The following is a 20,890-nucleotide window of genomic DNA, read 5'->3' on the forward strand; positions in this document are numbered from 1 at the left end:
TACTTTTTAAAAATAAAAACCAATGACAAATATTGGGCTTTTAATTCTCTTTATTTAATTACAAGCACTACTACAAGTAACAAAAGTGCATTCCTATTTCTAATACTGTGTTTCACTGTGGTCCTATCACTTATTTTGTAGGTGGCAACTAGATTGTAGTACATTTTATTGACCTCTTGATGGCGCCATAGAGTAAATTATTCAGAATGATGTGTCGGTGCATGTGCCGGTACAGTTGAATGAAAGTATCGATGCCTCATGGCTCTTCATCTCACCATCACTACAAACAAGTATTGGTGCATTATCAGCACAAGGCTGCGGGGTGTGCCCACTATGAGAATGCCCACAAGTGCATGGCAAATGATTGGCACCTCATCAGTCACGCCTTCTGTCTCTGATTGGTCGTTTTTCTTGGCCTTGATGGTTTCTTAAACATCTAATTAGAGGTACAAACAAGATGGGGGGGAAAAGAGGGATGATTTTTTTTCACAGCTCATTTCACTCATGTACTACCGTCAGGTCATACTGACAGTTTTAACAATCATGAAAAAAAACCTTGGTTTTACTTTTTTATCTTTTCTTATTTACTTGAGCGGCATGGTTGTCAACTGGTTAGAGCGTCTGCCTCACAGTTCTGAGGACCGGGGCTCAATCCCCGGCCCCGCCTGTGTGGCGTTTGCATGTTCTCCCCGTGCTTGCGTGGGTTTTCTCCGGGCACTCTGGTTTCCTCCCACATCCCAAAAACATGCATGGTAGGTTAATTGACAACTCTAAATTGCCCGTAGGTGTGACTTTGAGTGCAAATGGTTGGTTGTTTGTATGTGCCTGCGATTGGCTGGCAACCAGTTCAGGAAGATTGACACAGGAAGGAGGGAGCCGAGATTCGACCCTGAACCTTCAGAACTGTGAGGCAGACGTGCTCACCACTCCCTATGAGTTGCACCTACTGTAAAAAAAAAATACGGAGAATCTTGGTGTAAAACTGCGAATAATTTATTTTTTCAGAGAAATGGCTCAAAAAGGACTCATGAAAGCATTTGTCCATACATTGGACAATACAATATGATGACACTTACGTTGTTTCAGACAGAGTGACCTTGTAAGACACGTGGATTTATCAACAATCCATTTAGTCAGTTAAAAGTCCCTAAAATACCAACATTTACATCATACAATATATTTCTGGCGGCACGGTGGCCGACTGGTTACAGCGTCAGCCTCACAGTTCTGAGGTGCGGGGTTCAATCCCCGTCCCCGCCTGTGTGGAGTTTGCATGTTCTCCCCGTGCCTGCGTGGGTTTTCTCCGGGCACTCCGGTTTCCTCCCACATCCCAAAAACATGCATTAATTGGAGACTCTAAATTGCCCGTAGGCATGACTGTGAGTGCGAATGGTTGTTTGTTTCGATGTGCCCTGCGATTGGCTGGCAACCAGTTCAGGGTGTACCCCGCCTCCTGCCCGATGACAGCTGGGATAGGCTCCAGCACGCCCGCGACCCTAGTGAGGAGAAGCGGCTCAGAAAATGGATGGATGGAATATATTTCTGTTGTGTCCTTCTGGAGAGCAACCTACTATGATCAATCAAGCAGTGTCTTATACGTTGTCAAGGTTCCCCATCTGTGGACTTTTTTTATTTGGAGAGAGCCGTCTTTGTGCTTGCATGTTGTATGCCCAGGCTCTGTCCACACCATGTCCCTCAGTTCTGCATGGGGTCCAGTCAGGGATGGGGAAACGGCCGGCTACCACCAATGCATCATCAGGAAGCTCAGCCTCCATCTTCTTCTGCAGAGGCGAAAGCTAAGTAGAAAAACAAGGTAACAATGCAACATAATATCAACTACAATTCTGACAATTATAATTTAATGCCCATTTACACATTCACTGATGAAGTTATATGAGCTGTGTTACATTTAGATTTTAATTAAAATCTACTCACCACACTAGGAGCTAAAAACACAGTAATATTCTTGCATTCTGTCAAATCCACCTGCAAGGACAAACAAGGCAGTCTGTAAATATCTTCAGTCATAAATATTACCATACAGTAAAGCATATTTAATGTTGTTATACTACTTATAATCCCTCAAAGACAATTTCAATTTACACTCTGCTGTGGCCGTTTCACACCATGCAGAGGACCAGATCACATATAGTAGATGCAGGCATCCAAGGAGGGATACAGTTTCAGAGTGAAGGGGCAGGCAAACAGTGTTGCACTTCTTACGCAAGGGTTGGGGGGTTGGTGCCTTGCTCAAGGGCACCCCGACAGTTATAAAGGGAGCAGATTAGCATCTCTCCGACATTTAATAATAATAATAATACATTGTATTTACAATGCACTTTACATCAAACAAATGATTTCAAAGTGCAATCACTCTTTATATGTATAATAATGTAATATACTCTTCTATCATTATGGTTATTATGATTTGGTGTGTTTCGCAAAACAAATTTCAAACCTTCCATAAATCTTCTCTTCGGTAGGACACGCTGCCATGATGACCTGCTCTCCACGCATGGAAGCGAGCCAAGCTAACCAGCCAGGGGTTGAGCTCATAGCCAACAGCAGAAGTGAAGCCTTGTCGGTACGCTTCCAAGACCTTAGTTTTAAAGACAATAATTAAAACTATTTCTCATTTGTGTGATCAAATGCACTGTTATGACATGCCATATAGGTAAAAAACAAATTTTTTTTAACCTCTTTCACACACAAGTACACACCAAAAAAAACAAAAAAACATCTCTCACCAACACTAAAAAATACTCACACACCCAAAAACCTCTCACTGTCACGTGTCAAGTGGAATGTATGAAACAGATTACAAAAACGCTTTCAAAGCATTTGTGCTTTGGAATCGGGAGCTAGTTAACCCGAGAGCCAGTTGAAGCATCACACTGGCAACAGACCGAGGGAGGGACTTTTTGCATGTCAGAAAAGGTTTCCATTTTCATTTTAGTTTCTTTTCACACACAATTTTATAATTTCATTTAGACAAAAATTGAGGTTTTAGTAAGAGTGTGTTAGGTGAATAAGAGTACTTTTTTTCTTGTGTGTGAGTTGCTTTGGTATGAGTCAGACGTTTTTTGGGTGTGTGAGAGGCTTTGGTGTGTGAGTTTTTCATGTGAGTTTGAGAGGATTTTTGGTGTGAGCAAGTTTTTTTTTTTTTTTTTTACTTATGTAATTTTTTGGGGATGACTGAGTTTTTTGGTGAGTGTCAGAGGTTAGATCTGACAGCATTCCCCCCCCCCATCTGTGGTTGTTTCTAAAGTCCTGTATAAATAAAGCTGATTTTCAGGTGTGATGCACCTACAATGCGACCGTCGCCAGATCCTAAATCCACAAGGACCCCCTTTCGACCTCTTAGCAATGTCATGACATTGTGCACTTGAGCTCCACTGGCAGGTATGTACGGTACCTGGGGGACATATTCAAGAACAGCTCAGAAAACCAGTGATGTCTCTCAAGCAGATACTATGACATAAGGTCATTGTTAATCAATAGGCAGTAGACAATACCTGTAACCTCAATGGGACTTTTCGGAAGCCTGGCTGGAGGACTGCGACCCACATAGCGTAAACAGCGAGACCAGTTCCAGCAGCAATCTGAGCAACATCCCAAAATCGGAGGTCTCTTGTCTTGAGCTCAGCAAACGCATTGTCTGGGGCGTCATCATCCATTTCTACATAACAGGATTTTGTTGTTGTTGTAAACTTTACTGCAGAATCAATATCTTTTCATGAGTTTTAGAGGATGTGAAGAATTAATTCTTGCAAGCCAGACAGGTGCAAAGGTAAGGGAATATTCTCTTATTTTGTTACTGGTTTTCATTTGATTGTTATATTTACGGCCTTAAGTGTTTTTGATAAAAAATATTCATTGTAATTATGACATGACAACTGGGTACGAACTCCATTAAAAACTGATTACCCTGTTATGTGTAGTAATACTTCAGCTGTACAAATGAGTGACAATACTTACGTGCGACAGATACGCAGAAACGACACATAAAACAAATACATAAAACTTCACCAATTTGTGAAGGAATTACCCAAAAAAAAAATATATTACCTCAGTAGATCTGGCAGAAGATTAGGCAGTCAAGTTCGTAGTATATTTTTTTCTCGTTAAATTAACATGTCAACATATATATATATATATATAAATAATATAATCAATCCTAAAACCACAGTCAAAAATCGCACATAATCACAATAGTACAATACTTCCACTAACCTCCTAGAGGGCGGACACATTAGCCAGACGGACAAGTGCGCGTGTAAACCATTCCGTCCAATGACAGTTTTGGTCCGGTTAACATTACGCTCACACTACATGTTCGTGCTTCTCTTTGAAACGTTAATAATTTTTAATGATGATACGAGCCGCATATAAAACCGTCATGGGCCAACCTCAGGAGCAAGTTGCGAAACTTTCATTCATATAACACATCTCACTCAATGCATCAGACTGACAACACTGAACTGAAGACCCTGGAGAATCTCCATTTTGTACAATATGTTGTGTACTATTTAGCAATGTACTTACATATTGTTGTGTACTATTTAGCAACGGACACTTACAGCATATGTGCAACAATCATACAATGCCCATGACATGGGGAACATGTAATTTGTGTAGCTGAAATTTTATACAACACAGAAGATTTATCTTTTGACAACCACTCATCTTGTACTGGGTCACATGCGAGCTGAAGCATATCTCAGCTGACTTTGGGAGTCTGTCACAGACAGACAAACAACAAGTCACAATTATGGACCATTTTAGAGTCATCAATGAAGTGAACATGCAAGTTTTGGACTGTGGGGAAGAAGCCCAAAGAAATCCCTTTCAAGAATAGCGACAACATGCAAACGGTATACAGAAAGGCCTGAGATACATAACTGTGACACTGTCATACAAATACCTGATGTATCAATTACTATACAAACTTTACAAACTTCAAAGTATTGTAATACAGGGGTCACTAACCTTTTAAGAAACTGCTGCTTCTTGGTAAACTGATCAATGTAAAGGGCTACCAGTTTAATACACACTTCTGAAATAAATATGCTCAAATTACCTGTATGTTATTATTAATGATATTCACCACATCATTGATTTCTCATATCATAAACAACGATTTGACAAGGTAAGAAACCTAAATATCAATAAGAAACACTTTTTTTCCTCTACACATCTGCAAGTGTTTGCATTTTTCAAATGAGCATTTCTACAAGATTCCTAGGAAATAATGTCCCATCATTGGTGAGCTATATTTAGAATAGGCCCGCACTCACGTGGTCCTTGGGGGCCACCATGTTAGTGACCCATGCTGTGATATATAAAACAGACTCCTACTTTGGCCAAAAACTGAATTTGAAATAGTGTCAAAGGATTCGCTTTTAGAAAACTTTCACGAACAGCTGCGCCTCAGTCGCTGTCCACATCATCACTGATGATTCCGCGCAGGTTGGCCCAGTCTGATGCCCTTCTGCTTCCTTGCGGCGTGCTGTTTGCCTGATCGCTATCAGAGCCCGAGTTCAACGATCGGTGGTAAGTAGAGAGCGGGGGTTCACGGTGTTCCTGTCGTGCAAAGGCTCCTCTTCGTTTAGGTCGACCTGAGAGAAGGAATCAACCATGAACAATAGTTTTGTTTGAGTATAACATACAATAAATGGTGGCTGACTGGTTAGCATATCGCCCTCATAGTTCTGAAAAGCTGGGTTCAAATCCAGTCTCGGCTGTGTGGAGTTTTAATGTTCTCCCTGTGCCTGCACGGGTTTTCTCCGGGTACTCCGGTTACCTCCTACAATGCAGAAACATGCATGGTAGTTTAATTGAAGACTATATTGCCCGTATGTATTAATGTGAGTGCGAATGGTTGTTTGTCTGTGTGTGGCCTGCGATTGACTGGCGAACAATTCAGGGTGTACCTCGCCTCTCGCCCAGAGTCAGCTGGGATAGGCTGCAGCACACCCGCAATACTAGTGAGGATAAGCACTACAAAAACAATGGATGGCTATTGCATTATTATTACGACACAAATCCTAGCATACACTGCTTTTCTTTACAATTCAATTTAGCTATGAGTACATAATTAAATGACATTGTCAAAAGTTTAAACGGTAGAGAGTATGCAGTTGTTAAACTGCTAGCAAGGTTTGAATGTAGCCTCACTTCACTACTCCCTCCCTCCCCCCACCCTCACGCCTCTGACTAAAGCCACACCCTTCACTACCGTGAACATGCATGTTACATATGTTTACCCCAGTTTTGTATCGGGACCTGTCCAATTCCTTCTTAACTTTTGTTGCTAACCTGGGGGGAAAAAATCCAGCCAAACCCAAAAAAGGTCAAAAGGGAGGGTGCTATGTATACAGATGTGTGCGTACGCAAAATATTGACATCTCTTCGGTCATGCCTTCTGTTTCTACAGTCTCTAATAGGCAGTTCCTGTCAGGCCGTGACAAGTTGTAAAATAATAATTAAAATTAAATTATTGGCATTCGATGGGGCTGGTGAGGGATGATTTTTCAAAAGATCATTTTAATATTATTCTACTGTGGTCGGGTCATACTGAGTTTTATAATATATGACAACAAAAATTGCAAACTCTACCTTTAAATGAATTGTTTTACATACACACTAAGAAGAAAGACAAGCTGTTAGCCCAGTTATGAAATTTAAGTTATCAATTGAATGAGAAAGAAATGTTACTGGTAGACACCTTCACTATTAATGATGTTGCTGACATCCAGTTCAGCAAGTTCCCGAGCTTCTTCTTTCTTCAGACGTACCCTTTTACATTTCTCAATGGAAGGTTGACCTGTGTAAAAAGACAGCGATTTGTGCTGTTAGTCAAAAGTCACTTCAAACAAATCCAATGTATAAATATATCTGCCGAATGAATGACCTAGAAAGGAAATCATTATGCAGAGTATATGTCAAACATAAGGTTAGGTTGAACACGATACTAGTCCCAGATCTGGAGACATTGGTGCAGCCGCCTATTGTGTGATCCTTATACTGAAGAACCACATAAGTTCATCTTCAGACCACGGGAGACAATTCTGGTAACCCATGTCCTTAGTCTGCTTGTCTTCATCAAACCGTTTGCTCGCTTTCTTGTGTATCATCTTCAGAAGTGGTCTCCTTCTAGAATGACAGCCATGCAGACTAATTTGATGCTGTGTGGGGTGTTTGGTCTGAGCGCTGACAGGCTGATCACCACCACATCAACTTCAGCAGCAATCCTGGCAGCACTCAAGCATCTATTTTCCCAAGACTGACGCTGACCACATGCACTCATCTAATAAAGCATGGTGTCAATGCAAAATGAATTGCAAAACTCCAAAACCGGGGCCGATAAGGGCATACTGTCTCGTGCAGAGCCATGGCATCTCTAATATATATGTACATGAACTTCTTTGAACAGTCTGCTTTATCGGTGTCCTGCTCTTTGTATTAAGTATCCTGTTTGTCTTCATCTCAAACCTGAGTTTGCAGATAAATATTATTACTAAAATAAAACATCTCAGAGTTGGGTATCGGGAAACCATTAAACTGCAGACGAGATGAATTGAAAGACAAGAACAACAAATGGATTCTGAACGGAATTATCCTGTTTTGAGGTTTGTATCCCGACTGACCTTGAACACCAAGATCTTCCAGCTCCTTCTTTAGAACAGCCACCATGGAACGAACAGAGCGAGAGTCACCGAGGAGCTTCTTGTAATTGCGTCTCTCGCCACAGAGAGAAATGTAGCGTTTGAGCCTCACGACTGCTTTGTCGTCTTCCTGCATAAAGAATCAGAGGTATGATATGTACAAAGATATCAGCTCGAGAGTCAAGTTCTAGTTTATTGATGGTTTGTTTTAGTAATTTTTAAAATGCGTTTCCGGTTGTTTCAAAAAATATATATATATTTTAGTTTACAAATCTAAGCTTAAAGGGTTCGGGTTAGCCTAACCCTTACTAATTGCAAAGAACTTCAGGCTACTATTGAGTTAGATGTGCTCTACAAATAAAGTTGGATTGAACAGTAGATCACTGTCAAAATGAAAGTTTATCTTAAGTAATTAAACACTAGAGACTAAAAGAAAAAGTCGTATGTAACAAAGAAATGCAAATGAAAGTGCAGACTACTTTTTTCAGTTATGATATTTTTTCCAATTACTCAGACTAACCTTCTGTTTTTTTACAGCATCGTGTTTGTCTTTTTTGGTTGATTTCTTTCTTTCGCTATCGCCATCTTTTTCCTTCTTTTTATTGACTTGCTTGACTTTGGTCGGGGGTTCCTGCTCATCCTCCGAGGGCAGAGATGATGAATCCGAATCTGCTTGGTTTGTGTGCTTTTCTGCCAACACGTTTTCCTCTACACTCCATAACAGAGAATCATACTGTGAGTAGCGTTATGTAGTATGATTATTAGTAAAATATAAAGTTTACATTCTCACCTTTTTCACTCTCTTCTGATGACTTAGAGCTGTCACTCTTATTCGAGTTACTTACATCCTCGTCATCACTCTGATCAGTTTTCTTTTTTGCCATGTTAGTTTTTATCTCTGTTTCTCCATCTTCAGAGTCTTCTTCACACTTTCCATTTCTCTTTTCACTTGATTTTGTCAGTTCCTGCTTTGTATCTCCGGATCCAGTTTTACCTTGCTCTTCCTCTTCCCTCCCTGCACTTCCTGCTGTTTTGTTCTCGTCATCCTCCGATTCTGCAAGCAGACCGTGACAAGAAATAATTTAAGTTCAGGATTTATCCATCATCGCTCGCTGACGTTTTACACTAACAACATGGCTGCGAAAAGAGGGGAGCTAGTTTAAAAACGCACAGTCAACTTACTGATATGGTTAGAAACCATATCAATAAGTTTAGAGACTTTTCCCAACCACTCTAGTGATTATTTTCCCCAAAATAGACCAATGAATTAAATTTCCGCTGACAAAGAGACAACATGAGTGAAATCATATTCACATTGTTTTGTGTATGACAAGAAAAAAAGCACGGTGGAAGGCAATCGCGCAGTCAATGGCACTGAACATTGGTAAAGACATGGTGCACATTTGTGTGTTGTAAACTAGAGTCACGCCTCAACCAAGCCTCTAACTTAAAAGATAAGTGCAGCGTTTCCTCGAGATACGAGTGACTCGCCTCATGATTTTCAAGATACGAGCCGTCGATTGACCCAGTTTTTGCTTTGACTTGCGAGCCCAAACTTGAGAAACGAGTGCTATTTGGTGGCAGGCGGCTCCACTCACTTTATAAGCAGCACTTTGGCTGAAAAAAAGAGGCTTCAAGCTGTAGATTGCCACTACCAGTTGGAGTTTAGATGAAAAGTAACTATAAAACAAAGAGAATGACACGTGCATTTGAAACAACCACAGCCTCCATCAAGCCTACAATGGAAAAGACCTCACCCAGATGGACTAACAATGAACATAACACAAAAAAACAATTACACCAGCCGCGTGCTTAAAACAATTCGAAGCTGTGGACGAGATTTATTACGCCGTAGAAGTTACAGAGATACGACCGCAGAAGAGTTCACAGTGCACATGCTTTAAAAGTGGCAGTTTAAAAACAATTATAAAAAATTATGAAAATACTCGAGATCGGACAATATGAACAAATGTATTGTGATTTTTTTTTTTGCCTTATGTCCTTGTTCTGGTTAAGCCATCACGAAAAGAATAAGGGACCGAACGCTTGCTTACACTGGAAGATATTATGCTGAAAGCATTGGATATAATGAAGAGAGGAAAGAGCTGGGCTTTTTAAAACAGGTGCTTCTATTGCCAACAACAAACTCACCAGACTCGGCGCTCACACGACAGCGGGACTTTTTTTGCTTGGATGCAACCTCGTTTTCACTCTCGCTTGCAGTGTCATTTTCCCTCTCTCTTTTTCTTTTGTTTTCGGCATCGTCAGTCTCCGACTCACTAGTCTCCGACTCACTACTGCTTCTGTGATTCTCCTAGGAGAAATAAAAATAAAAGATTTGGTTGTCACCTTTGACTGATTTGTTTTTCCTATCTTTAACATAACATGCATTTAGACAAAGTGAAAATGAGATGGACAAAAAAAAAATTTGTTTACCTGCATTTTTTTTAGTTCCAGTTGAACCACTTGTTTCAGTAAACTTTTGGTAGATGAACTAAGAGAGTCACCTCCCACGTTGGCCAAATATCGTCGTTTTAAAGTTCCCAAAGTCAGCGATCTGAATAACACATATATGTATACATGCAAGAATATCAAATTACACAGATTAAAGAATGAGAAACATATCTGTTGAAGTTAGTGCATCCTGACAGGGACAAGAAGTAAACAGCGGGTGTCGCTAAGCTACAGCGGTTTACCACCTCACTTGGCGACCGTCATTACACGACTACGCCAGGCCAAACTTGCTACCTGGTGCGACAAGTGACACGTAGATGTCGTAATAAATATCACGTCTATATTGGTCATGTGTTTGTGTCAGCTTTCGATTACAGGTGAACCATTCCAAAAGAAAGGGTGGCTGCGCGCCCTATCGTGTTTGTTATGCTTGCATAAGCTAAAATGTTTTTACAAGCGTTACCAAAAACGGAGAACCGTCTCACAGTACCTTTAAATACTTCAGTTTACCTTAAATCTTTTTCTGCACGCAGTTGTCCACAGACAAACCGACGGACATTTTTTAACTCCCTCTCACGCGCCATCTTTAGTAGTGGCGGCAGACAGTTCAACTGGTGCTCGTCACCTCGGCGGCAAAAACAAACGGGAAGTGACGTCATAGTCACCCAACCCCGCCTCCTAAACGTAACATTTTTACTGTACAGTACATATTTCACATTTACGACCCTTTTTTTCCAATAGTGTAATCGAAATCAGAGGTGGCAAAGGTACTCTCTGTACTTAAGTTGTGCAGATACTTGACTAAAAGAAAGACTGGTAAAAGTTACTGATTAAACTAAAATAAAAGGCAGACTAAAATGTACTTTATGGTAAAATGTTTTAGTCTATGGCAGTGGTAAAAAAAAAAAAAAAGGCGACATCTCTGTTCAAACGCCATGTTTTTGGTAAATAACCTTTTTCCATGTTTAAGGTGACCTACAATCTGTACAACTGAACAACTAGGGAGTAAAATGTGAAAAATTAACAGCAATACAGTAACAGTAATAAAGTTTCTGCACTTCATACCACTGATGGAAATTAATATTTGGCAGATGAGTTCAGAGCCAGATGTTCTTATCTGTAAATTGTACAAGAGTGTATTTTTAAACAGATAGAGGCAAAACAATACACCAAAAAGCAAGTTGGATTTCTTAATTTATTTGGAACATTTCTTCTCACCACAGTTGGACGGAAGTTGGAAGGTGAAGTAGTGCATCGTGTTCTGGGGTAATTTTTTTAAAAAGGAGGCACATTGTTCAGTGTTTTAACTTTAGAATTAATTAGCTGTGCACAAAACATCTGCAAATAATCATCGAAATGGGAGGAGGGGCGTATAAAAACCATAAAAAATACAACCTTGGACGTATTAAGATTACTGCTAGGCCAATAACTTGGAACAAATATCTGTGGTTTGGTATAAGACATGAAGAAAAGTGAAAAATCATGGCTCAGAATTAAATACAACACGTATCACCTAAAACCAACTTAAATAAAACATCACAATTTTAGTCATTACAAATCTGATGTGTGTTATCGAGTGCAAATGTATACCCACTTGACATGTGTTAACACTGGGATTGCATACAAAAGTTAAATACATGACAATAAATTAGGTTCATAAATTAATTTAAAAAAAGACATCCCAAAGCAACAGCAGAAATAATTTATATATGGAAAATTAGAGCTGCCCAACAATCTCATTCTTAGACAACTTCACAAAAAAAATGGCTACGCAGGCTATTCCAGTGTTAACGTATCTAAGCTAAACTTAAGAAACAAGAAACACCTCATCTATTCACGAAAAGGTGGACAACCTGACAAAATCCGAGCAGATCAAGCCTGAAACTGTGCTTCCATAAAGTCAAACACAGAGGAGGCTGCCAGTGCGCATCATCAACACCCACATCAAAAGAAGGCGAAGAATATTGAAGTCATATTTATGCCAGTTTCATGTCCCAGGCTATTTTTCCTATTAAAAAGCTGTACACAATCATTTATCTTGTAAACATCTTCACCTCCCTCCAGTTACAACCTTAACTTGGGCAGTAACATATAATGCGATTACTGACAATGAAGATATTGCCATCAGCTCATAGAACATGTTGCAGCGTGCCTTTTTGTCTTCACATTGTTAATCCTTGTACACAGTTTGCTGGCCGTGCCCTCTTTCATCATGCATTATGTGCCTCCTGACGTGGATTCGCCTCACTCGCCTGTCACCGCCCACTGCGCCCTCTTCCTCTGATTGGCCAACACCCACCGAAGAACCAGGCCCTCTAGAATCTAAGAGGTGCAAGCCTCCCGGACCGGATCTTCTACCATTCTCATAAATGAGGATATTGAGGGTTTCTTCAAAAATGCGTGCTTCAGGAAATTCAACCTGAAATCACAAATGTGAGAATGAGAAAAAGTGACACCATAACAACCACTGTGGCAATTCGGGTTTAGGATTAAGATAATTGCAGATAATAAACACATTTTTATCGACACAACATTAGTAAATTGGTTACAACACTTACAACTCCAAACATCATCCCATAATTCATCTCATTTGTAGCATCTCAAATAATTTATTATTAGTTTAGTTTTTTTTCTCCCCTTAATCCATACAATTACGGATACAGAGATACCGTAGGCCGGTTACAAGTACTAATACTAGTAATCACCAATACAGAGTACAGATCTTTGACAATGCTATAATGTTTTGAAATTGTGATAAAAATGTTTTGATTTAAACCAAATATTATTTATCAACAATTAACATTGCATGACTTTCACTGAAGTAACACTTGTTTGAGTAACAACTTGTCATTACTGATACTTTAACAACAGCATTTAAATTGTTTTTTAAACCATTTTGCCACACATTTCAGTTAAATCTAGCCTTTAACAAGGCATTTAAGTTATATGTGGTCTCAGTCTGAACACCAGGGGGGACTATATAAAGGAAGTACATTCAGTGGACAAGAGAAAGAAAAAAGTAGACTCTGGTGATACATACAAGATGCCACGTTACCTGTGTGTGTTAACTATTAAATAAAGTGAGTAATGACAAGGCTGGTCCTTGACAATACCACAAGTAATAAAACGAACCTGTGACAGGACAACTCAAGTGATGCTTTACTGAACCATCGCTTACTTCTTTTTACTCGACATGCTACACCCTTTATTAACCCATCGCTTACTTCTCTTTACTCAACGTGCTGCGCCACGGCTTCGTGATGGGCAAGCTCGGCCGGAGCGGGCAACAGGGCTCGAAACTCGGGGCTTGCTGGATAGTCACCTCAGAGGAATTATTTACAGTCGGTTAAATGTGTTGACACCTGTGTTTACCTTAAAGTATCTCCACACGGCTGACATGGTTCCTACCCGAAATATATATGTCAGGCTGTGATATTGGTGTGTAGTATTGGTGCTCTTTTACGAGTAGTGTACAGATTACAGTATCGGACCGATACTGATACTCAGTGCATCCCTATTCATCATTATTGTTGCTGAACACTGATTCGTTAAAGATGTTTCAGTTAATAACACATTTTTTGGTGCTTACTTTGGTCTGCTTCTTCTCTGTGGCGTAGACGATGGACGTGCAGCATACTTCAGCAATCTTACGACCTTCGCCGTAAAAAGACCAGCAGCAAATCTCGTCCCCCAGCACATCTTTGACAAACAGGACTCGGCCATTGAAGCGAAGTACAAGTTTGTCAAACAGTTCGATATTCTTCAACAAGTTGTCATCTGAATTGCTGGTCAAACAAAAAGACAGTGAGAGTAAGATGTTATGACCTGTGCCAAGAAGATGTTTTGTTTTGATGTATGTAAGCAGGATTGGGCAAAATCTACTATCCTATTTCTATGAAACTTTGTGAAGGGGTAGTACATGCACTCAGAAGAATGAAGGAATAATGGTGGGAAATTCAGTAACTCTGAACATACAGCTACATCTAAAAAAATGTGAATATCATGAAAAAGTTCAATATTGTCAGTCATTTCAGGAAGTTAAACTCCTATTATGCAGACTCATCACACATGGATTGAAATATATATTTGTTTCTTGTAATCTTGATGATTATACCTTACAGATAATAAAAACCCAAACTTCAGTGTCACAGCAAATTTGAATATTGTGAAAATGATAATTAAGATTCCTATCGCGGCACGGTGGAAGACTGGTTAGGGCGTCTGTCTCACAGTTCTGAGGACCGGGGTTCAATCCCCGGCCCCGCCTGTGTGGAGTTTGCATGTTCTCCCCGTGCCTGGGTGGGTTATCTCCGGGCACTCCGGTTTCCTCCCACATCCCAAAAATATGCGTGGTAGGTTGATTGAAGACTCTAAATTGCCCGTAGGTGTGTATGTGAGTCCAAATGGTTGTTTGTTTATGTGTGCCCTGCGATTGGCTGGCGACCAGTTCAGGGTGTACCCCGCCTCCTGCCCGAAGATAGCTGGGATAGGCTCCAGCACTCCCGCAACCCTAGTGAGGATAAGCGGCTCAAAAAATGGATGGATGGATGAAAAAGTTCCAATGTTGGAAACTCATGGTGTCACACCGTAATCACCTAATTAACTCAAAAGACCAGCAAAGGTTTCCTGCGCCTTTAAAATGTCTCTCAGTCTGGGTCAGTAGGCTACACAATCATGGGGGAAAACTGATGCCTTGACAAATCTCCAGAAGACAATCATCGACACCCTTCACAAGGAGGGTAAGCCACAAAAGGTCATTGCTAAAGAAGCTGGTTGTTCAATGAGTGCTGTATCCAAGCATGTTAACAAAAAATTGAGTGGAGGGAAAAAATGTGGTAGGAAAAGGTACAACAGGGAGAACCGTAGCCTTGCGAGGAACGTCAAGTGACAGCAATTCAAGAATTTGGGGGAGCTTCACAAGGACTGGACTGAGGCTGGAGTCAGTGCAGTCCCCACACACAGACAAATATTAGACATGGGCTAGACGTCCCATTTCTCATTTCAAGCCACTCCTAAACCACAGAAAATGTTAGAAGCATCTTACCTGGGCTAAGGAGAAAAATAACTCAACTGTTGCTCAAGGGTCCAAAGTCTTCTACTCAGATGAATATAATTTAGAATTTCATTTGGAAATCAAGGAGCAAGAGTGGAGAGGCACATAATCCACATTGCTTCATGTCCAGTGTGAAGTTTCCACAGTCTGTGATGGTTTGGAGAGTCATTTCACATGTTGGTGTTGGTCCGTTATGTTTTCTGTTGCCCACAGTCAGTACACCCATCTACTATGAAATTCTAGAGCACTTCATTCTTCCCTCTGCTGACAAGCTGTATGGCGATGCTGATTTTATTTTCCAGCAGGACTTGACACCTGTTCACACTGCCAAAGGTACCAAAAGGTGCTTCAACCCTACAGAAAATCTATGGGCTATAGTCAAGAGGAAGATGAGAGACACCAGACCCCATAATGTAGATGACCGGAGGACATCTGTCAAAGCAAGATGGGATTCCATTACACCTACACAGTGCCACAAGAAGATCACTTCCATCCCACAGCATATTGATGCAGTAATTTGTGCAAAACGTGGTCCAACCAAGTATTGAGTGCATAGAAATGAACATACAGGTGCATCTCAATAAATTTAATACTGTAGGAGAGTGCATTGTATTTCAGCATTGCAATTCCGAAGGTGAAACTCCTAAATTATACAGATTCATTCAACAAGAAAATATATTTCAGAACGCCAATTCCAACCTCATTTCTATATTAAAATCTTGACTGTTTATGTAACTCTATCATTTCTTTGATAAAATGTGGGATTTCACTAGCTGTAAGCTAAAATCATTAAAATAAATAAAATCAAAAGTTTACTCTTTGTAGTGAATCTAGGAGTTGTTTAATTAAAATAGAGAAATACGTGAGGTCTTCCAATTCTAATTTATTGAGATGCACCTGTACTTTTCAGAAACCTGATTTGTGCTGAAACCATCCTTTTTTGATTAGTCTTATGTGATATTCTATATTCTTGAAATATTTCACTCTGTTTACTGAGTTTATATAAAATAACAGCTTCGCCTTCTAAAATGACTGACAAAACTTTTGAAATTATTTTTTTAATTTTTTTAAAAAATGTACCCGTCTATGGAAATGGGCATTCAAATTAGGATTGTTTTGTAATGGCAGAGGTCTGCACACTTGTTCCATTTAAACATTTAAGTGAAAGGCCATTTAAGTGTAGCATTTGTCATTCAGAGATAAAGACATTTTACCTGGTGTATGAGTACTTGTTATTTCCCCTGTTGTTCTGCAACTTTACAACCGGCTGTAGGAAAATAAAATAAATCAAAAGAAGCTTACAGTGCAAAATGTATTTTTTTCTTCCAAATACTAAGCAGTGAATCCTCAACCCCCGAATGGGAAAACTCTGAAGTGATTCATAACATGCTGACATGAAAGGAGAGGCCGTTGTTCAGCATATTGACACTCCCATATGACCGAGTATCATCTGCTAACTAGTAACAGCTTTGTGACACATATCGAACAGATAAGCAACACAGTGTACCTTTCTGCAGGTAGCAATCATCTTCTGCTCTTCTTTGGCTGATGTGATCATGGGGATGCGACACACACTTTCAAAAATGTCCTTTTGCTTCTAAATGGGGACAAAGCATTATGCATTTATTACAGTAGTTAGACTTAATTACTTGGTTGAAGGCACTGACTAAATGAAACTTTAATCCCATAACTGACTATTGGTATTAATCTTTGAATGTTGATAGAAATTTAAATCATAGCAATTAGTTTATAAACAAGTGCATCACAAGTAGTTCACAGGTCAAAAATAATTGACAAAGCTATACCATTACATTTTACAGATATTATTACCCTATACCACAATCTTCTTTAGCAAACACAGTGGTGCCTTGAGATACAGGTGACCCAATTTACTAGAATTTTATGATACGAGTCATCACTCGACCAATTTTTTTGCTCCAACTAGTGAGCACAAACATGAGATACCAGCGCTGTGTGGTGGCAGAGAACTCAATTCAACTCACTTCAAGATAGGCAGCAGTTTGGCAAATATTGAACAATTCGTCAAAAAAGAGGCTTAAAGCTGTTTAATGCCTCTCCTAGTTGAAGTTTACAGTCAAACAAAAATAATCATACATGTATTTATCATCCACATAGCTTTGCCTTAGGAAAGTCGCTTATCTTAATGCTAAAAAAAACCTATCCAAAACGCCATTGACATGCTAACGGCTAGCAATGACAGTTGTGGTTTTAGAGGCAATGAATATTTGAACGGTGGACCAACACATGTAGACAGATAATATAACAATACTCACAGGAATATAACAGGAATATGTTCTTTATCCTCTATGAACAATTACTAACATTACAAAATTTTACTGAGTCACTTACAGTAGCAGCAGTAGTAGTAGTACTATTGGGGTGGGGTGGAACGCATTAATGGCTATTTCATTGATTTCAGTGCGGAAAGAAGATTTGAAATGTTTTTTGAGTTACGAGTGTGATCACAGAACAAATTAAACTTGTATCTCAAGGCACTGCTGCACAAGTTGCAAACATGAAACCAACTGGCTGCCTCAGCATTACCTTGGTCCATGCTCCTGAAGTTTCATGTAAAACAAAACAACAGACAATCACCTTACCTGCATGGCAGTGAGGCAGTGCTGGATAAGCCCCTGGACTCTGTAGTGCTGGGCTTCTTTCAGGATCTCGTCAAGTTCTCTGTGGTCATCAGGGAGCGGTACCGATCCATCCCGCAGGAAGTTCAAAATGAGGCCAAAATGTCGGCCACTTCGATCTAAAATCACCCAGCCTGACGCAGAAAGAGAACGTGTAATCAGCCATTTTAATTCTTAGTAGGCTTTACACGATCTGGATTTTTGGGGCCGATCACAGAGTTTAAAAAAACGATAACCGATCCGATCACAAGATGTAGGAATGTGTCCATTTAAATGGCCTGTTCATTTACTGTACAGTGAGGCATAGTGAGACAGAACAAATGAATGGTCTATTAGATGGCAGGAAGTAAATACAGTAATTAATGTATGCACTTTTTGTGACATTGTTGTTTGTTGGTGTGCCGTGAGATTTTTCAATTGTAAAATATGTTCCTTGGCTCCATAAAGTTTGGAAATCACTGCTCTAGTCAGATCGTGTATTCTAATCAGTCAGGTCAAACCAACATTACAACATGACAGAAATAATGGGTGCTAACTTACTGTAATTATTTTATTTTTAATAAAATTACTTCACCCACACCGAAACTTTAGAGCATGATTTGACAGAACGGCGGCATGTTTAAATAGAACCGTTCCTGCTACCACTAGCTTGCTAGGCTACATAACGTTTTGTTGCCTGCTTGTGAGCCGTATCGTATTAAAAGTACATGAACATACCTCAAGCAAGCCTTAAACGAACGTCCTCTCTTCTCCTGAGCACGGTGACCACCAACACACGTTTGCCCCTATTTTGTCCTTATAATACAGTCGTTGCGATCCACTCTTGTCGTCATCGCCACGGTAAAGAGTGTATCCGGTTGCATTTGAGTTGACAAGATAAAGCCGATGATCGTAAAAACCGGGATGCAGTGGTATTGGAATACAAGACTTTATTGCAGTAATCTGACATAGTGCAATCGTGAAAGCGCAAATTTGTCTTGTAGTCTGATTGGGCATTACGTGTTGTCTGTTCCACACCGACGAAATGTTTTTTTTTTTTTTTTTTTAAATAACTATTGGCCGTCAGATATTTCCAATACTACGTCAAAAGACACACGACAAGGCTAAAAAGAAACTATCTTTTGAATTCAAATATACTGTGCACGATGGCGACGCGGAGTAAATGTCTTTTGCGGCGCCGATCAATGACAGCGAATTATGACATTAAAGACGATCAACCGATCAGCATAAAATCCTAAATATCGGCCGATACCGATCAGCCCGATAAAATTGGTGTAAAGTCTAATTCTTAGGGGGAGAAAAGCACCAATAGCTCAGTCACAAAGGACTTGGGCTTTCAAGGGTTACAGTTTGACTCCTGCTGCGGGCAAAAATAAATTGCAACTTGTTGAGCTCTCGAGATGTCATACATTACGGCGGCATGAACTGTTGACAAATTTCTACAGATTTTTTTTGGTTGAATTCTAAATTGTATGACTTTTGGGGCATTTGGCTTGGGAGGCTCCACAATAGTAAATACTTTGCTGCTCCACTCACCGTCTGAGTCAATGGTCACCTCAGTTCCTCCATTGCAAATGCTCTGCAGAAGACTTTCCTCCTTGGTCAATGTCTGGACAGTTGTATAATGCAGTGAGCCACCCACATTTAACTTGACATATTTGCTTCCCAACAGACCCTGATGTCTTTCTTCAACAGTGCTTTGAAAAACAGGCTGGGAAACAGCAGACTGGGCAGAGTTTGCAGCATGACTGCTGACTGACGCCTCAGCAGACATGGGACTGACTGGTTCCTTGCTGACTGAAATACAAGAGGAAGAGAGTTTTTATGGACTAAAATGACTACTTATCAAATTAGTGTGGTTTTTAGGGTTGAATCTTTATTGAAAACAGTGTGGAGCAGTCCAAGTATATTTAACTGACTTTAAACAGTTGTTAGATAAAGAGATCCATATGTTGATTGCAATCAAGGTTAACATTTCAGTTGATACCCTGCTCTTGTCTTTTTTCGTTGAAAAAATACATTTAAAAAAACACTAAACATACAATAAATAATAGAACACTTCCCGTTATATAAAACTTATGGCCATTTTAAGTGAAAACCCCCTTTTTGTTAACTTTGACTTTGACCATGGCATTTATGTTATGTATTCATGCAACACGCCATGCATTCACTATGTAGGTTAATCAACATACACAGAGATGCTACTTTGTTACAGATGCTTCTGCAAAATGGAAAGATGACTCTACAGTACGTCTGGTCGGCAATCATCATTTCGCAGTTATATCATGAATAATAAATTGTACTTACGACACAGAACATCAACGGGAACTGATGAATTGAAGGATCCTCTGAACACTTTAATTGCGTAATTACTAATAAGCCCGAGAACAAAACGTGTGTGAACAAGGCAAAGCTTTTTAGAGCGCAGCTAAGGTTTGACAATTCATTTTAACGTTAGCTAGCATAGCTGATCCAAATAGCAACGTCAACTAGTCCATTTTGCTTCGACAATCCTTGTTTTTAGATTCGTTTCGCCACCGACGTACGACTTTAGAAACAATACATTATAAAAGGAAATCTACACAAATACAATAACCAAATGAATTGTTTGCCTTTACGATTATTCACTGTTAATCTAAGAAGCTAACTGGGTCATTCGGTAACGAAGGCTCAACATCTTCCGGTATTTTCTTCTTCTACTATTTCTATAACGCGGGTCTCAAGACAGTTTGACACGTAACTGCCCTCTGTCGAATTAAAAACGTATAACACGTCAGGTGTCTCGAGACTTCCACTTTATAGAAATTCTTTATTGAGCCAAGCTATCTTTTTTTTTTTTACTCAGCAAAATCTCACACAACACCAAACAAAAATTTCAAAAAATTATAGTTATATACACTTAGCTCTCGTCTCGACTTACTCACACATTTATTTACTCTGTGTGAAATCTGGGCCTTTTTAGTTAGTTATTTTAATGGTTTATGAACGGAAAAAAGTAGATACATACGTTAATTCTACCCTCTGCCATCCAGTCGAAAAGCATATATTGTTCCGCCTGT

The 20,890-nt window shown here is 39.7% G+C and overlaps 3 protein-coding genes across 4 annotated transcripts; all 3 read right to left on the reverse strand.

The window, feature by feature from the left end:
• Positions 1 to 971: 971 nt before the first annotated feature.
• antkmt (adenine nucleotide translocase lysine methyltransferase) lies at positions 972 to 4,283 on the reverse strand. Of its 2 annotated transcripts, none has more exons than XM_061748576.1 (7): positions 4,234 to 4,283; positions 3,516 to 3,679; positions 3,311 to 3,415; positions 2,459 to 2,599; positions 1,936 to 1,986; positions 1,572 to 1,796; positions 972 to 1,496 (listed from the first exon to the last, which is right to left on the reverse strand). In XM_061748576.1, exons 2-6 carry the CDS (start codon positions 3,675 to 3,677, stop codon positions 1,593 to 1,595), a joined length of 663 nt encoding a protein of 220 aa, XP_061604560.1. In that variant the 5' UTR covers positions 3,678 to 3,679; positions 4,234 to 4,283; the 3' UTR covers positions 972 to 1,496; positions 1,572 to 1,592. The 2 variants fall into 2 exon arrangements, with proteins under 2 accessions (XP_061604560.1, XP_061604559.1); XM_061748575.1 differs by lacking the exon at positions 4,234 to 4,283 and adding an exon at positions 4,069 to 4,223.
• A 343-nt stretch (positions 4,284 to 4,626) lies between these two features.
• On the reverse strand, positions 4,627 to 10,780 carry hirip3 (HIRA interacting protein 3). Its single transcript, XM_061748570.1, has 8 exons — positions 10,632 to 10,780; positions 10,104 to 10,224; positions 9,819 to 9,981; positions 8,458 to 8,721; positions 8,188 to 8,375; positions 7,650 to 7,797; positions 6,728 to 6,826; positions 4,627 to 5,618 (listed from the first exon to the last, which is right to left on the reverse strand). Exons 1-8 carry the CDS (start codon positions 10,778 to 10,780, stop codon positions 5,431 to 5,433), a joined length of 1,320 nt encoding a protein of 439 aa, XP_061604554.1. The 3' UTR covers positions 4,627 to 5,430.
• A 522-nt stretch (positions 10,781 to 11,302) lies between these two features.
• kctd13 (potassium channel tetramerization domain containing 13) lies at positions 11,303 to 20,554 on the reverse strand. The gene is made up of 7 exons (XM_061748574.1): positions 20,139 to 20,554; positions 19,368 to 19,628; positions 17,796 to 17,965; positions 16,682 to 16,771; positions 16,389 to 16,441; positions 13,711 to 13,906; positions 11,303 to 12,540 (listed from the first exon to the last, which is right to left on the reverse strand). Exons 2-7 carry the CDS (start codon positions 19,603 to 19,605, stop codon positions 12,292 to 12,294), a joined length of 996 nt encoding a protein of 331 aa, XP_061604558.1. The 5' UTR covers positions 19,606 to 19,628; positions 20,139 to 20,554; the 3' UTR covers positions 11,303 to 12,291.
• Between the last annotated feature and the right edge of the window lie 336 nt (positions 20,555 to 20,890).

Source organism: Phyllopteryx taeniolatus, chromosome 16 (genome assembly GCF_024500385.1).
Source record: "Phyllopteryx taeniolatus isolate TA_2022b chromosome 16, UOR_Ptae_1.2, whole genome shotgun sequence".
In the NCBI taxonomy this organism is placed as follows: Eukaryota; Metazoa; Chordata; class Actinopteri; order Syngnathiformes; family Syngnathidae; genus Phyllopteryx; species Phyllopteryx taeniolatus.

What these genes read in the sequence shown, in the direction of transcription:
- antkmt (XM_061748576.1), bottom strand. Translation starts at nt 3,677, where the DNA reads ATGGATGATGACGCCCCAGACAATGCGTTTGCTGAGCTCAAGACAAGA. An exon ending in GATCTGGCGACGGTCGCATT is followed by an intron (nt 2,600 to 3,310) that starts GTAGGTGCATCA and finishes TTTAAAACTAAG; the next exon opens with GTCTTGGAAGCGTACCGACA. An exon ending in TGTTTTTAGCTCCTAGTGTG is followed by an intron (nt 1,797 to 1,935) that starts GTGAGTAGATTT and finishes TTTTCTACTTAG; the next exon opens with CTTTCGCCTCTGCAGAAGAA.
- hirip3 (XM_061748570.1), bottom strand. Translation starts at nt 10,780, where the DNA reads ATGACGTCACTTCCCGTTTGTTTTTGCCGCCGAGGTGACGAGCACCAG. An exon ending in CGTGCAGAAAAAGATTTAAG is followed by an intron (nt 10,225 to 10,631) that starts GTAAACTGAAGT and finishes TGTGTTATTCAG; the next exon opens with ATCGCTGACTTTGGGAACTT. An exon ending in TGGAACTAAAAAAAATGCAG is followed by an intron (nt 9,982 to 10,103) that starts GTAAACAAATTT and finishes TATTTCTCCTAG; the next exon opens with GAGAATCACAGAAGCAGTAG.
- kctd13 (XM_061748574.1), bottom strand. Translation starts at nt 19,605, where the DNA reads ATGTCTGCTGAGGCGTCAGTCAGCAGTCATGCTGCAAACTCTGCCCAG. An exon ending in ACTGCCTCACTGCCATGCAG is followed by an intron (nt 16,772 to 17,795) that starts GTAAGGTGATTG and finishes GTCCCCATTTAG; the next exon opens with AAGCAAAAGGACATTTTTGA. An exon ending in AACAAGTACTCATACACCAG is followed by an intron (nt 13,907 to 16,388) that starts GTAAAATGTCTT and finishes TTGTTTGACCAG; the next exon opens with CAATTCAGATGACAACTTGT.